A 16,477-nucleotide genomic window follows, 5' to 3' on the forward strand; every position below is an offset into this window, starting at 1 on the left:
AAATGGCTCAACAGGCAGCGATTCGTTTGGCTCTGATCTATTTTGAGCCACCCTGCTGACAACGTGTAAGCTGTTTTAAACGAGCTATGGTGGGCTCTGAGGCGCTTTTGGCGTAGGTCGCCGTTGTGAGCAACTGCTGTTAGGGACGACGGACTCGAATCTGGTTGTCGGCGAAGCGACACCAAGCGCTGGTCTAGGTTTTTCTAAGCTTCGCGATGAAATCGACTTTGGTAAGGATACAAAATCTGTGCATTAGTTTGTGTGCAGGCTTCAATTTCTGCGATAGAAAGCAACGCGCTCCAATCAATTAACCGCGCCACTGATGTAATGGCTGAAACATTGCACCGACTCCGGAGCTCTCTACATTATCTCATCAACATTTGCGACTTTCCGGGCGGATCGTTGAAACGCAGTCCGAGTCTGCCGGCTTTCGGAAGATTTGTTATTTCCTGCCCAAGGTTTGCTGCAAGATGGTGCAGCTTCGCATCAGCATCGTTCAATTACGCAGTCCGATAAGCTCTCTGCCGTTGTCTAATTTCATTGCGGAACATCACTCCGCCCGTAGTTTCCGTGGACTTCTGGGCGGGTGTACCTATCGTTCGTGTACATAAATCTTGCGATGAATTCATGATACTCTCTTGCGCACTGCCGTACGGAAGGTGTCCAACCGACTTGAAGGAGGCACAACGGGAGCGCCAGCTTCTAGGCCTACCAGCGATATTGATACATTAGCCAACAGACATCCGGTTGTGCCCATCATCCACTGGTTCCGGTGCCGGTACTCTGGTTGCGTGAACCGTATCGGATGTCCTGCAAGAGCCAGATAAAGGAAGAGCCTGATGGGCTAGCAACCCGAAGGCTAGCCGCTCTTCGCAGCCATCTGGCAATCAACAACTGATTACTGCGCCCGGGAGCAAGGATCCTTCGTCGGCTTGGTAGCAAGAAGTTGTGGTCCGGTTTGTTGTTCGGTCAAGCATCGGTTCCAGCGATTAGATTGAGAACGCTGAAGGTGCGATTGTTAACGAACGGATCTCTACCCCCCAACGCTCACGATCGACCGCAACGACGTCAGTTTAATGATTTATTACTGACCAAGTCCCGTGCGGTCTCTCTACCCGGGGGCACACTGGTGTAGCGGGTCGAGTTGTCAGTTGTGTTACAACCTGCTGACCCATCGTGGGCCGGTGATATTAATTTTCTAACCTCTACAATCGACGCCCGACGCCGTAAATGGGCAGGAAAACATCAAAGTGCGAAACATAAACAGTACGAGAAAACATGACGCCGGGCTTGATATCATGCCGCAAAATAAACGCGCATAATCTACGCTCGACACGGCCGGCCACAACCGCGCACCGTTCACCGGTGGTCCCGGACTCGTCCCGGAGGTCCCTACGACTCGGTTGATCGCACGCGCTGTGGCAAGTGTGGGTAAATAAATCATTGTTGAATTCTAATAAACTTAAACTCTCGCTGACTCGGGACCGCCCATCCCGGGCCGGATTTGCGATATTACGCGTTCCGGCTGACGGAACGCGTAACCATTGGCCCTATATTGCCCAGCTCGTTCCGGTGTTTGGCCATAGATTTTCCGATTCCGAGCAGAATGATGCCCAGAGTCTGGCGCAGGTCCCCGTCTGGCTGGCCCGTGTTTGGCATAATTTATACTACCTTCCGTTTCTGAAATTTATACCTCTCCGGACTCGAATCACCTGTGGGAAGTGGAAACGATTGAAATCGGGATAGGGCTTTCGGGAACCACTTTTATCGTTTTTTTTAACTGTGGAAAAGAGATGCAAAATTTTAGTCAAATTGCCGGCGCGATTCAGGAACTCTCAATTAGTTGCCTTCGTTCATAGTTCTGGTTTCGAAATCGGACTTTTGCCGATATTTTCATAATGTAGCACCCCCTATTCGGCTAACAATTTTATTGATAGTTATTTAAATTGAGCATCCTCACCGATTCCAATGGTTTTGGAAATGAACAATAAAGAGCATATCGCGAAAAATGGTTTGCATTTCGCAAACCGTCGGCCAAAACGCGTTGTTCAAACGAAGCGCTATAGTTTCTTCAGTTTTTCCCACCAAACATCAAATGATCCTGACGCCCAGTAATTTGGCTTGATTTCAGCGCGGGTGTTGCGCAACGAGGCACAAGGCATCGAACCGTTTATCACTTTTAAATGCATTCCATACAAATATGCAAACATATTAATCTCCTCGCACGCGCAAATATCAATTGCCATTGCGTCACTGACCCAACTACTGTGTCGCGGGGGAGGAGGGGGTGGGGCTGAAAATACTTTCAACAAATTTGCTTTCGACTCCGACGCCACGCCAAAGTGTGGGCTATTTTGGAATAAACGGCACTCCACACATAATTGCCCATCGCTGCTGGCCTCGCGCGGAATAACCAGTTCGGTGGCGAAATTACACCAAACTGCATGGCCCGATTACTGAAAAGTATCTGTGTGTGTGTGTGCGCGCTTTTTGGAGGGTATTATTTTTGCGTAAATTTGCCGCAAAATACTGCAGCACATTACATAAAACCATAAACCTGGTGCGCCTCGTGTGTGTACCGACGGTGCGCCCCTTTATTTATTTATATTTATGTGTGCCCCAAGAACCGAATGATCCAAAAATAGAAGCTCGCTGTTTGTGTGTCTGTGTGTATGGGTCAGGCTGAAGTGCCTCAGGCTCTGGATCGCACACCAACCTGGCAGGGGGCTGGATCAAAGGCTCACCGACCGTAAACTGTTCCGCATCGGACGCACACTAATGGTTCGTGTGTAAGCCTTCGTGGCCCAGTGGCTCCCTCTGGGGCCCCACGGAAACTCACACGCAGAATGTTTTCCAGCCGGGCTTTCCGAACGGGAAATAATAACTCCAATGGCGCTGCCCCAAAAACCCACTGGATCAGTGCCAGGCATGGGGCCGGCGGTAACGGTGATCGGCAGCGGAGTGTTCGTATGTGTTTTGGTGCGCTGTTTATCATAAAACAATAAATTAATCAGATTCGCATCGGATTTATGGCTTTAAAGGCTTTCATGGTCTGCGCACTGCTGCCCGATGGAAATTGACACTCTCTCTGCCTCTCGGGAGGACCCTGGAATGGACCGCATCGGTTCGTTTCTGGAATCCCGTCCTGAACCCCTGATTGGACCAAATTTAGCTAGCCACCGGGGAGGCGGCACGATTGAGCTCTCTTCCGGCGGCTTACGGGGCTTAAAAATTGCAAGACGATAGCCGCCCCGGGTCGTCCCCGAACCAAGCCCGAGCCTCAAACTCGCCGTGGTCTCGCCGAGAAGCTAAACGATGGAGCAGCATCCTAAAGTGGCCTCGATTACCCCGAACACTCGACACGTGATACCATCTTTGACCCAGCCCAGGCCCGTCCAGGGAGCGGGCACAATTTCATTTTGCTATCGTCGACCGTCCTGTGTCCGCTTTGTATCAACAACCGGGGCTTTCCTCCGGAGAGTTCCGTTCGATATGTATTAAATGGCTACATATTGTGTGCAGCTTTGCAGTGCTACAATTTGGTGTTGGTTGGTTTGGGGCAGTATCGACCGGATATTGGTCAGGGCGCAGGGAGCCACAGGCAGGGCAGGTGTGTGCTGGCCTCCGACGTCTCGTTTTTTGAACATTCCTTTCTGATACCAATTAGAGGCGACTGGAAGAGCTGCACGTGTTTGCATACCTTCGCCTAAGAAAACAGCTTTTGTTGTTGTAGGTTTTCGATTGTTTATGCATGAACCCATTGTAGAATCCATTGACTTACGGCGAACATGTTACTAACAGATTGTAAGAGGCTATTTTTGGTATTGAGCTGCCTTCTGCAATTCGCTTGATGAACGAGCAGCTGCTTTTGCATCTGTAAATCTGGGCATTGTTTAAAACGACCATAAACTTCCTGTACAGTGTTGAGTTTATGCTATCATGACACAGAAAGTCACGTTTGTGGTGCACATGCACCCGGACAGAGTAAATCTTTATCTCAACGAGCGTTAGCAGTTGCTTGACAAATTCAGAATGCTCCATTTGCAATTACTTAGACATTATCGCAGTGACAGCAACAAACCAATCCTTGCATCAGGAAGATTGGATCGTTTCCTGAGACCATTATTATCTTCTTGGCTGTCTGCTGGGGCAATCCGACACAGCCCACAAGTAACGGGATTGCCGTTGGGCGTCGAAAATGACGTGCACTGTCTATCTACAACTTTGTGCAACAGCAGAGACGAAAAAATAAGACATCGATAAGAACAGAGAAACACCGGCAGCGCATACTGGAAGAAGGACTTCATTGCAATCAGGGTGGGGTTCTTACCCAAATGCGCCACCAACACCAACAGCAGCATCACACACACCAAGTTCAATCACCTGTCGATGTCGGGGACGGTCGGCTAACAAAGCACTGTGCCACCGTGTGTCGGTTTTTTTTTCTTTTCCGTTGCCTTTTGCCTTCTTCGGATGCCAATCGTTGAGCATAGATTATGCAACATGCTTGCACAGGAAATTATTCACCAGCAAGATTAGTTTTTCTCGCCCTCGCTCGCTCTGCCACGTTCTGGCGCGGTGGGCATGATTATGAGTCTTCCGATGGCGCCCCGCAACATGTTTCGCAACATATTCATCAAGGCTTTGAATGACTATTACGGGGGTGCCGTTGGCAGCGTATCGGCCGGAAATTTGTCATATTCCGGCTTCTTCGGTTCGGTGGCGGAACCGCGCCACCTCGCGGTGAATCGACATCATCGACAGTGTGTCGACAGTCGAGGGGCAGGGGCGTCGTCGAGCAGATCGAGCCCGCCTAGCGCCGAACAATCGTTGATTAAGGAAGCGGATGTTTATTTATGTACACCGTTCCGGGACCGACCGACACGTAAGTGCTGCGCACCGGAGAGAGAGCGCGGTTCATACATAATCAAACGCCTTTCAGTGTGTTTGTGTGTGTGTGTCGTTCCCGTTGAACTCTGCTCGTCGAACGTACCGGAAGTCGGACGGGCGCCAATGGGAGTGGTGGCGGCAACATAACACCCGCAGAGCGATGCCGACCAATGATAGAGAAAATTCGCTCGTGGTGTTTGCTAACGCGCGAATCATTTGCCACAACCGGGTGGCACAAGGCACCGCGAACCAATGTTAATTTATCGACGAACTTTCGCGAGAAATGTGTAGCTGTCAGACTAACGAACAAATCAAATGACTTTGATATTTTTACGATTGCAAGAAGCAGCGGGGAACACGGGTCTCCTTTTCGGAGAGGAAGGATGGTCTCCTAACAGTATATCCAATTATTTGCTCTATTATAGTGTTATGGTACTGGCAAGTATTCGCCATTACCTGGTGGAGTTTCGTTGTTTTACTGAAAGGGCTTGAAACTCTTCTGGATGTTGTAGTAGTGGCAAACCGTCACCCATTAACTGTAATTGCCACCACCCGACGAATCTGCGTGCAACCCTTCTCCGTTGCATTAAATTATGCTCGCCGCTCAGACTTGGCAGCCGTGCCTCGGAATTTAAAGTCACTTTAAGCGAACCTAGCGACACACAAACACACACCTTAATTACAGCTCTACAGTAAACTTTTAGTGCCTGAATGTAAGCCAACTGTACGCTGAGCCCTCAGGGCGCAGACGGGGCCGGATTCCACCCGTAAAAGCATTACGTTTACGCTAAACCTCATTAGCACGTTTCCCCGTTTCCGGGAAGGTCTTCTCGGCATCCGCGAGGACTCAGCCCATTCCGATGCAGTCAAAGTAATGAAAAAAAAGACAAAAACGCGTGCTGTAGACCGGGATCCGATCCATCAGGGCGTTAGGGCGGCGCTTCCGTCTTGGATTCCATCTTTGAGACTGAGATGCAAACGGCGAAGCTGCACACCTGACTGGCTGGCTGGCGGGATATCTGTCTCGCAGGTGTGCACCGAATCGGGTCGGACCGTTTGGGCCCACTGAAGCGCAGAAAGAACGCCAAAGAGCCAAAGAAAGCACCGACCGACCTGGGTATGCCCAGTGGCAAATTGTGATTCTCTAATTATAATTGCTCATTAGCATAAATCCCGCGCCCAATCTCGGCCGGCAGGGCAACAATCGGAACCACCAGCCGACGTTACTAGGCGTAGCTTGGTTCCGGTTTTAATTTCCACTGCGCGGCGATTGCACGCGAAGAAGCTGCCGATTACCGACCGTGCGTATTTTCGCGTCTTCAGCTCTTTGACGATGTGTGATACTGGCCAAATGTGTGAACTGGAACGTCTTAATGGGACTCCTTGACTCCTTTATCGTGAGCTTTCGCACCAGATGGTTCGTGTAGATAAACGACGACCACCGCTTCGGCATCGAGCGCTCGACTTTGCGTAGGTTTCTTCTATGAACCCTTTAGAGCTTACAAGAAAACTAATAGTTAAGGAGTTATTTGATTTTTTGATGATTTGAACATATTATTTTCAAAACATAAGAAAGTTCCAGAAGTTTTGGTAAATGTTTTTAAGCAATTTTTGAAAAAGTTATAGGCTTAAACACATGAGACAGCAAATCCTTTTCACAAAACCAAAACAAATTGGCCCCCAACTAAGCGTGAACCACCCTTTATCGGTTTCACGTCATTTTTAATTATAAATGTGTAGGATTTCACAGAAATTTTATGTTCTTCTAACTTGCAATCAGCAAAGGCTGTGTTCCAAAAACCCATCGCAATCTCTAAACGTTACCTCACGGCTAAATGAACTACCATATTAACATTAACTGGCAAGTTAACTGGTCCACTGTTCTATGGCAAGTTAAAGCCGCTTAGCGTCGGCCAACGGTTGCCGGCCACAGTTTAACCATATTTCACCGCGTGCTCCATCCCTGAAGGGACCATTATCTTGACGAGAGACAGCAAGTAAAACACCATTTCGAAGTGGAAACTCCAAAATCTCGCCTCGACTTTATCGCGCCCGGTACAGCCTCGCGTAGCAATGGTGAAACGGCGGTTCACGGCGCCAAGCCGTCAAGCGGCTGATTCAATTTGAATTAAAGTGAAAAGTGGCGTGAAATTTTATAATCGCAACGACGTTACACGACGCCCGTTATCACGCGCCCACCAGGTGGGCCCAGGGCACGGAGCGAACCACAATAGACACCGGAAGTAGCACCGATTGCCATTGTTCGAATGGGGTTATAGTAAAAAAGTTGTTTCCCAGTGCGTGTGTGTGGTTCGAAAGTGTTTTTTAATTGTTCGAAACTGGATCGTGGGCGTCAAGGATGCTTCGCTGCTCGACTCGAACCCCAGGCAGCAACTCGAAACAAAACAGATCAATTAAGAGTAAATTACTCTCCAAACATTATTTTTGTCCAACGGCCGGGCTGCTCCTTACCGTTTGCAGCCCTGATTGAAACGTCTGCCGGCGGGCTACCGATGGTATCTCGGAGGAACCCGCTCGAAGGACTGCCCCGCCGGGGCTGCTATGCACAATATAGAATTAATTAATCAACTCCAGCGCCTTCGCACAACCCGGACTGCCGGTCGGGTTGCAAAAGGGTGCAACTTAATTGAGCTCATTCTTATCGTCCGTTTGTTGATTTTGCCTCCCACTTGCTTCTGGTGTTTTTCCTTCAAGGTCTACCCGGGACGGGACATTACGAACATCGTGGAATCATCGCACTACCAGAAGATCGGCGGCTGGTGCCGGCTCGGTGCACTGAACGCAGCCAAGTGCAAAGGCGCCCAGCGATGGATTAAACCGTTCCGCTGTCTCGGTAAGTACCTGCGCAATCAACAGCAACAGCCGGCGATTTATGCAGATAAACGCGACCCCCGGCATTAGTCCAATCCCGACCGACCCTTATCCTGATGCGATGAGGCTCCGCTGTTCGCTACCTCTTCAAATGGGAGTGCATTTTGGGCCCAACACACCCGACCGACCCGCCTTTGTGACGACTGGCCTTCCTCTGGTGACCGGTAAAAGAGAAACACATTTAAAATTAAATTCAATTTATCTTGCCCTCTGATCGTGAAAAACGCGACCCAGCACGCGGCAAAACGGACGGGGGTCGGTCGCTCTCCGGTGGCTCGTTCTTATCGTTTCCAAAAACTTTGATTTGCTCTCGGCCACCCTCCTGCGAAGACGCTTTCAACGCCGCCCCGAGAGTGTCCTTGCTGGCGCTCTTTGCGAAGATCCGTGGCCTTTTACGCTTTCTTTTCCCCGAAAAGCATCACGCAAGGACTGTAAATATCGTGTTACCCCTCGCGCGACCAAACGCGCTATCGTTGGGACATTAATTCTTTTGCTTTCAACGATTTCAAGCAGCGCTCCGAAGTGTTCGGATGGAAGACGGTGACCGTGTCTTGGGTAGGCAACGCGAGATCGGAAGCTTCCGGGCACCACACGACGAGATACGACGTCTGGCGTGCAATATTAAATTAGTGATCCGAGAAAAATGTACTGTGCGAGTTTCCCGAGTTTTTCAGATGCGAAGAAGGATATTTTATTTCGAATAAATTGTAGAAACCACCCCACGCGTATGCGATGTGGTGGGAATCGGGAGTGAAATTTACATCACTTTAACATTGTTCCATACTACGGTTCCGCGGTTACATTAGAGCATCGTTCCCGGCTGATTTGTGCCACTTACAGTAGCAACAGGAACCCAGTTTTGTGCCGTCTGTTGATCAAATGTGGTGAGATGGTATTTTAATAGAAGCAGCCCTATCCGGAGGCTAATTTAATTAGAGCCGATTTTTTTTGTCCAAACCGTTTTATTGACATAGCCATCAGCAAATGATTTGTACAACCCCAATCCCGGCAATGATTTTGTGATTTCCCTGGGGCGGATTAAAATTCTGGAGCGGTGTTTTATCGCGAAACATGGGAAACCGTAATGGGCGGCCGTTGTTCGCTAATTGGAAATCATAATCGCATAAACATATTAGCGTCGAAAATCACACTCGAAACATCATAATCTGAGTCGCGTCGCATGGCCCGGGGGCCGATCGCTACCAGGGCAATGTACATCGCTGTAACGGTCTCATTATGCGTTTGTGTCATTAACGCACACTTGCGCATACATTTTGTATTAAATACACTTCCGACCAAAAACAAACCCCCCGCGCGTGTTTTTGTATGGATCGTCCACGGGAACTGTTGCTCCGGCCGGGAGCGCACCGCCGCGTCCGTGGCTCATAATTGGATTTTAAACGTGTGAAATTAATTTTGCAAACACTCAAACGAACTAGTTATCCTCTTTCGCGCACGGTGACGGTCAACCGGAAACCGGAAGCCGCCCGATTGGCGCTGATGAGAGCGAATGTCGTTGACGATGGCTGACGAAAAAAAGGTAGAAGGCTCGACCGTTCGTCCGTTGCCGAGGCTTTCCGTACGCGTGTCCTATGCGCGGCACTAGCGTTGGATTTCGACATACGACGCACCATCTGTCGGCCGGGGGCCACCGATTCACACCATCGACCGGCGTCCGTTCGTCGAAGGCGATAACGAACGGCGAACGATTGATTTTTGTGCGTCGTTTTATGTTTTCTCCTGTTTTTTGGCATTCGCCACGGTGGCTAATCACTGTACGGTTCGGGAAACTGACTGGCCTGGTCGACTTGGTAATGGATAGCCGCGATTTGAGGTGGCTGCATGTGCAAGGCCCGGCGCCGGGTCAACGAGTCTACAATCGGCTCACACGGTGACCTAACGGTGCCGGGCCGAGGCTTAGCGACAATCCGCTTTGCACCGATATGACAACGGCAGCTTCAGCTGCACGTTGAATGCATGGCCACTGGGTGAGAATGCAGTGTGTCGGATAGAAATGTTAGGGCAACCCGAAAGTGGCGACTTTTTCGACGTTCGATCGAACACAAATCGGTTGAGTTGCTCATGATTTTCGACGATAACTGATTGAATTTTATTGATCTACAAATGAAAAGGCTGTCGAAACGACTTGTTTATAACGAGAGTAATAGCGTAATTAATCGGCCGCAAGCGTCATCTTGACCAGATTAAATGAAAATGTTTTACGTTGATAGAACGACAAAATAAATGACACAATAAAAACGCAACAATAATATGGTGTTGCAATCAATTTGATGATGATAATAAAATTGCTAAAAATGGTGGCAATCAAAATCGACTTCGAAATGGAATGGAATACTTTTCGGCCGACCTAACATTCAGTGGCTCACACAAAGCCCACAATTTCCGTGTTGGAACTTTCGTCCCCCCGCAACATTGTACGTGGTTCCACGCAAACCAGCCATCACCTTCTTGGCAGGTAGACATATTCAGAGCGCCTCGGAACGTGTGTTGAGAGGCTTAACGTTAAAAAACGGGTCCCATGAATTTAATATGCAATTAAAAATGTATTTCAAAAATATTCATGAACCAAATGACGCAGCTTCACACACAGACACACACACACGTTCGACAGGAACCCGTGTGGCCAAGAGTTTGGTCGGTCGGTCGGTCGGTCGGTCGACGGTGGTGCCACTTTTAATCTTACCCTTCCGGACACCCCTCGCTCACTGTTCGTCGCCTTCCTTTGCCCGTTTCAGAGGGACCGTTCCAGTCGGATGCGCTGCTCGTCCCGGAAGGCTGCCTGTTCGATCACATCCACAACGCGTCCCGCTGCTGGCCGTTCATCAGGTGGAACCAGACGGGGGCGGCCGCCTGCCAGGATCGCAACATGCAGATGCGCAGCTTCGCCATGCTCCTGCCCTGCGGCATCTCGCTCTTCTCCGGCGTCGAGTTCGTCTGCTGTCCGAAGCACTTCAAAGGTACGTACCACCGGGATCGTCACACACATTGAAACGGGTCCGACGCGGGGGGGAACGGGTGGCACAGCGCCGATGGGTGGGTCCTTTTCATCATCGCGCTCGGCGCTCCGCCTTTCAACGAATGATTGTCCACACGCACATTCCACATTTCGGGCACCGCCGGGCCGAACCGGCGTGTGTGGTGTGTGAGGAAAACCATAAAAACCGGAAAACGGACAGCGAAGATAAAAAAAAACCAGAAGGCACTCGCACATTTCATCCCGAACATCGCACATCGCATCCTGACGCATTGTTCCGCGCGATAACGCAAATCCTAACAAATTGCGCCTCTATGCCATCCGGCCGAGTTCGGTGGCGGCGCTATCGCGAAAGATGTCCTTTTCCGGTTCGCCGACGGTTCCTGGTGAACGCATGATGAAATTATTGCCGCAGGACAGCCGCCGACACGCGTATATGTGTGTGTGGGGGGTAGCGAGGTGGGGTAGCGAGAAGGTGCCAGAAAACATCCGGAACAGATTCGCCTGATATGGATCATCGTCTCGCCGCGTCCTGGCGCGCGATGTCGCGTCCTTTTAGCCTCGATCGGTCGGGTGCCACGAATCGCGCGCACTCGGGTCGAAAAGTTGTTCCCGCCGACCCGGGCCACCATCGGGGAAGGAAGCAATTTTGGAAAGGGCTCCGAAAACACATACACCGACCCGAGCCGTGAAAGTGGCTTCACCCCGGAGTCACAACTCCCAGGCCCCAACGGTGATGGCTTTTTGCGGAAGGTCCTTTTTTCTGTTGCGGAATGAAAAATCGCTACTCCGCCACGAGCACAATGGCCCATCCCGTCCCCCCGTCCCCGCGGTCGTGGGGTATGAAAAATAAAGACAAACAAGGAGCGCCCGGCCTCTCGTCTCGGAACGACAACGAAAAACTCCAAAACTCAACCCACAGAGCCACAAGACGGATTGTTTGGTAGCAAACAAGGAACGCAAACCAATTTCGGGGGCCACTCCATGAGTCCTGTTTCGTCGTGGTCCCGTTTCTCTCTTACACACACACTTTTGGGGTCCTTTCCGCCAGCGGTTGCGCTGCGGGCTGGAAAAACTTTGGACCCGCACCCGCGCCGCGGATTGTCTCTTGAAAAGTGCCTCCCTGGATTTTTTTCTGTGCCGCGCAGAGTGCATCAAATTTGCATAATATTGTTGTTGCCAGCCCGGGTGGCAGCGACATCATTTAAAATGCCTCGGTCTCTCCGGGCCACCAGCTCAGCGCGCCAGCCAGCCAGCCAGCACACGGTGTGGACTACTTCACGATCCTTCCACTCGAGCGAGCGCAAGCGGCGCTTTTGCATATAAGCGATCGTTAGCCAGCGCCCCCTGGTGGCCCGCTTGTCACGGTGTGTGTGTGTGTATGTATGTGTGAGTGCTTGTCGCCATCCACTACCACCATCATCAGCGTCAGCGTCAGCATCATGATTGTGGCATTACACTCCTCGCACGCTTTTCCATCCGCCAAAAGGCGACAAGTTCGGGGTGTCTTGTCTATCAAGGGTGGTGGGACGGAGGTGCGGTCCCAGGAGCGGGGGTTGGTGTGTTCCGGGGTGCGATTTAAATGTTATTATTATGCAAATAAATCTCTGGAAAAGCTGTTTCTCCGTGGCGTCCCTCGTCGGCGGTTGTTTGTGCGGTGCCGTAGTTCCGGAGACAACACGGACGCCACCGAGCCTCTTCCCCTTCCGCAAGCGAAAGGTCATTCGGTAGGGCAACGATTCGAAGGTGGGTGGGTGGGTGCAAACGAGTTTAAGTAATGTTAATCGCACACTTTGCGGAACCAGACGCCGCCTTCAGTCTAATGGGGCGATCTTGTCGCCCAAAAACTCGGCCTCGGAACCGAAAAGTGTGCAAGATTTCGCACCAGGAAGGAAGTCGGGGACGGGACCGGTCACGTCACCCACACGCCCCCCCACTACCGGTAGCAGATTAAATTTCGCCGGAAGTGATAGCGCCCTGAGCGCTCTGAAATTGATGACGGTTGTTTAATCTACTCACACACATCGGTCCTCGTCACAGCACACTGTCACACGGAATCAGGGGCCGGTTGGGGTCACCCTTTGCTGTTCCCAGGCCGAGCTGGACGATTTCGGCTGACTCTGACGTTACTGACCGCAGACGAGGTTTCGCTGGCGGCGGCGACCCCAGTCAGTCAGTGTCCTTCGGTGGTTCCGACCTTCGGCACGGCACCACGGCAGCGCAGAAGAACGCCAACTCAGCAATCGGACCTGTGGCCTGGAGCGAATGCAATCGATGCGGCATTTCTGACGGCATTTCTGCTGCACAACTAACAAGCGGAGGATACCCGCAGCGTGCAGTAGTGGCCAGCTGACAACCGCGCGTGAAACTGTCAGCTTGCGACGGAGCTGGGCAGAGGATGTCCAGTGCCGTGCCCCGAGTCACCAACGTTGCAAAGAAGCGCTACATGTCACGGACCGTTAACTACATTTTATGCTTTCCAGCGAGCAACCCGGGGTGATGGCAAGCGACCGTTGATTTGTGGTGCGTACGAAACCGTACAAGGGTGAACCAAAAAGTACCGTGGAACAACGTGCAGCACGGAGCGTTGTTTGGGTATTTCACCGGTGACTCGCTCACAAGAGTTTGCCATCAACCGGATACGGTAGGGAAACTCACTAGAGCGGCTTCGTTTAGTTAGGGGTTTTTTGCAATTCATTTTACATTTCAAAATGTGTTAAAACAGGAGTTGATGTCAATTTCACTCTAGGAACATTTTATGGTTTATGGTTTAGCACAAGCGTGTGCTAAATCTGCTGCGGGGGCCCACCGCGACTGACAACGCGTGTCAGTCGCGGTGGTAACGGCGGTAACGGTCAGCCGTCAGCGTAAGTGTCATTGCGGACACGCGGTGACCGGATACCGTCTGTGATAAGGCCCGGGTGAGTGCCGAGTGCCCTGCGTGGGTGACTCGGGACTCACCCACGATCGACGCCGATACCGATCGGCAGAGTGTGTGTTCTGCTCGCGACCGTTCGAGGGTCTACGTGCGAAACCTCGACGGTCGGATAATATTAGAATATTAGAATTATAATTATTAGAATAAACGTGACGTTGCTTCGTGCAAAAACAGTTTACTAGGAACAATTAAGAACTGAAGGATGAACCGAGCCATGAGTATGACCTTCCTTTTTGTCAATAAGCCACTAATTTTGCTTCCTATTTTGTGCTTAGTACACTACATCAAAACGTAGCATGTAGCAGAATATCATTCTGGAGTCACGGTCACACACACGATGTTTGCAAAAAGCCATTAGAGAACGGGGATTTGCTAACCGAAGGCACTAGCTGTCAATTGAACCCTCGTCATAATGCTTTATTGGCAACACTGCCTTGTTTTGACATCTGGCACAGAGTCTGCCTTGGGAAAGACGCCGTCCTTTGAGTGCTTTAAAAATTGTGATTTTGAGGTGACGGACAAAGACCGAGGAAGACCTCCGAAAAATTTCGAGGACTCTGGCACCGGTTAGGACAAAAATGGCATCCCAAATGCAGCAACAACTCGCGGATCAATTGAATCGAATGACACAAGAAGCCATCTCCTTACGTTTGAAGGCCATGATAAAAATCCAAAAGACTGAAACATGGATTCCACATAAACTGAACGAAAGAGAGAAATATGTTTTACGTGGTTATGGTAAAAAGACTTATACGAAAAGACATTTCTATTGCTGACTTCATCCAAACCTTCAACTCATTGGAGGGTTGCTGGATTGACAAAATGTTACTAAAATATTAAAGGCTAAATAATGCATTAGAATCATTGAAGCAAAACTCTTAACTATATTTGCTAGTGTTGTAAAAGCTCAGGGGAAACACTAGAATAACGTCCCTGGTTCACATTGTAATTTAACTAGAGTTTGATTGTTTACCTCACTGTCGTCAAGGGCCCGTGCGCGAATCATTTTGCCATTTGCCAACGGAAAATCTGACGCATTTCGCGCAACAGGTCTATTTTTACGACTGAGTTCTCGAGAAGCGCGGCTTCAGAGCGGCCACCACGCGCCTCGTCGAGCCTTTCGCCCAGCTACACAACTCCCGACCGACCCTTCGGTCGCGTAATGTTGACAAAGGACCCCAATCGACTCGATTCTCGTAATTGTGTGCCGCCGAGCCGAGGTTTTCGAGCACCCTCTCGGCGTCAGCATAAAAGCTCGCCAGACGCCAGCTCGTCGGCTGCGCGTCACCGTGGTCGTCGGCTGGTCTCAGAATCAGGCTCAATTCAATTCCGGCGCTCGGTTAAAAAATTATGGCCCCATTCAGAAACTCATTAAGCGGCCCGTGTAACCGTACACTGTGCACCGTGCGCTATGCGAGCCGGGTTCATGATTTCATTAACCCACCCCGGCGGGCGGCGAGTGGAGTCGCGAGCATAAATAGTTGGATGATTAAATTTCTCGTGGCGCATGGCATGGCTTCACGATGTTTGGCAGCCGAGCGCGCTCCGCCAAGATGCCGTCGAAAGGTCACATCTAATCGCGGCACGCGCAGCGGCGACGGTTCTTCGCCTTGCTATCTATTTCACCGCCCCCAACCGCATACCGTCCTCCGTCCTGGTCACCGCAGGATACATTCTGGTTGGGCTGCGGCGCGCCGGCCGCAGAAACCAGAAACCCGAGGGCAGATGCCACTGTTTAATTGCTCGTAATTTTCGAATCGAAAGCATCATTAATTTTATCGGAAATCTGCTTTCTTTCCCACGTGGCGCCGCCGTCGTCGTCCTGGCGATCGATTGGCGGCCCCGAGTGCTGTCCCGGGGGCTGTCCACCATCCAGTGGCTGGCTGAAGAGCTGTGGCCATCGGCTGCTCCCCGGGGACCCCAGGCACCTCCCAGGCCACGGAAGTGGAAGCTTTCAGTCGCAGGAGGTGAAAACGATAAATTGTGTGTGTGTGTGTGCGGGCCCGGTGGAAACGAGTGTCCTGCTGAGCAATTAATTTTCGCTCTGACAGCGCCCCCGAGTGCGGACACCGGAACCTTGCCGGGACTCAAGTGTGTGAGGGGCCCACCCTTGCGGCCGAGCCGGAGTTAAAAGTTTGCGAAAACGATGATGAAGCGTGTCACGCGGGGTGGGGCCGGGCCGCACGCGGATTACACGCCCCGTTCGTTTCGGTTTGAAACATTGCAATCATTAGCGGCAGGCAGATTGTTGGCAGAATGTCCGACACCGGGAGGGAATAGCCGGAACAGAAAATGAAGCCAGTTTTGGTGGGGTTGGACATTCTGTGCGGGACGTCCTTCGCCAGCGCAGCTGTGCAGTGGCCACGCGGACGCTGGTTTTTTTTAACTTCATTTTCGATGTCAAGTTCGGCGAACAATTGTGGCGGGATCAATTTATCATTTATCATCCTGTTGCTGGTGACACTTTGCTGATGGTCGGGTTCGGGTTCGGGTGCGGGTTCGAACGGTTGCTGCCACCGACAGCCGCCGTCCAGCACCGACGCACCGCAAATCGTAGCCCAATTACCCGTTTCGGTTACGCGAAATAAGAAGCATGAGCCAGCGCTTGGAGCTGCCACGTGCAATGGTTCGATAACAATGGTTCGGCCGCGTGGCTCGGTTTAGTGCGCCCGGCCGGATGTAAGCACTGCTATCGATTCCAGGGCGGCGTGCATATTTTATCACCCTTTGCAACACCTGCAATCAGCGAGGCGGAAACCTCG

General features: G+C 51.1%; 1 protein-coding gene across 1 annotated transcript in view; it reads left to right on the forward strand.

Annotated features, from left to right (window-relative positions):
* The window catches only part of LOC128275454 (amyloid-beta-like protein), a 67,681-nt gene that overhangs the window by 24,950 nt on the left and 26,254 nt on the right, over window positions 1-16,477 (forward strand). Inside the window, exons 3-4 of the mRNA XM_053013954.1 lie at window positions 7,606-7,744; window positions 10,539-10,760. Coding sequence (XP_052869914.1) covers window positions 7,606-7,744; window positions 10,539-10,760 — 361 coding nt within the window. The remainder of the gene's footprint in view (window positions 1-7,605; window positions 7,745-10,538; window positions 10,761-16,477) is intronic.

The sequence above is a fragment of the Anopheles cruzii genome, chromosome 3 (assembly GCF_943734635.1).
Source record: "Anopheles cruzii chromosome 3, idAnoCruzAS_RS32_06, whole genome shotgun sequence".
NCBI lineage: Eukaryota > Metazoa > Arthropoda > Insecta > Diptera > Culicidae > Anopheles > Anopheles cruzii.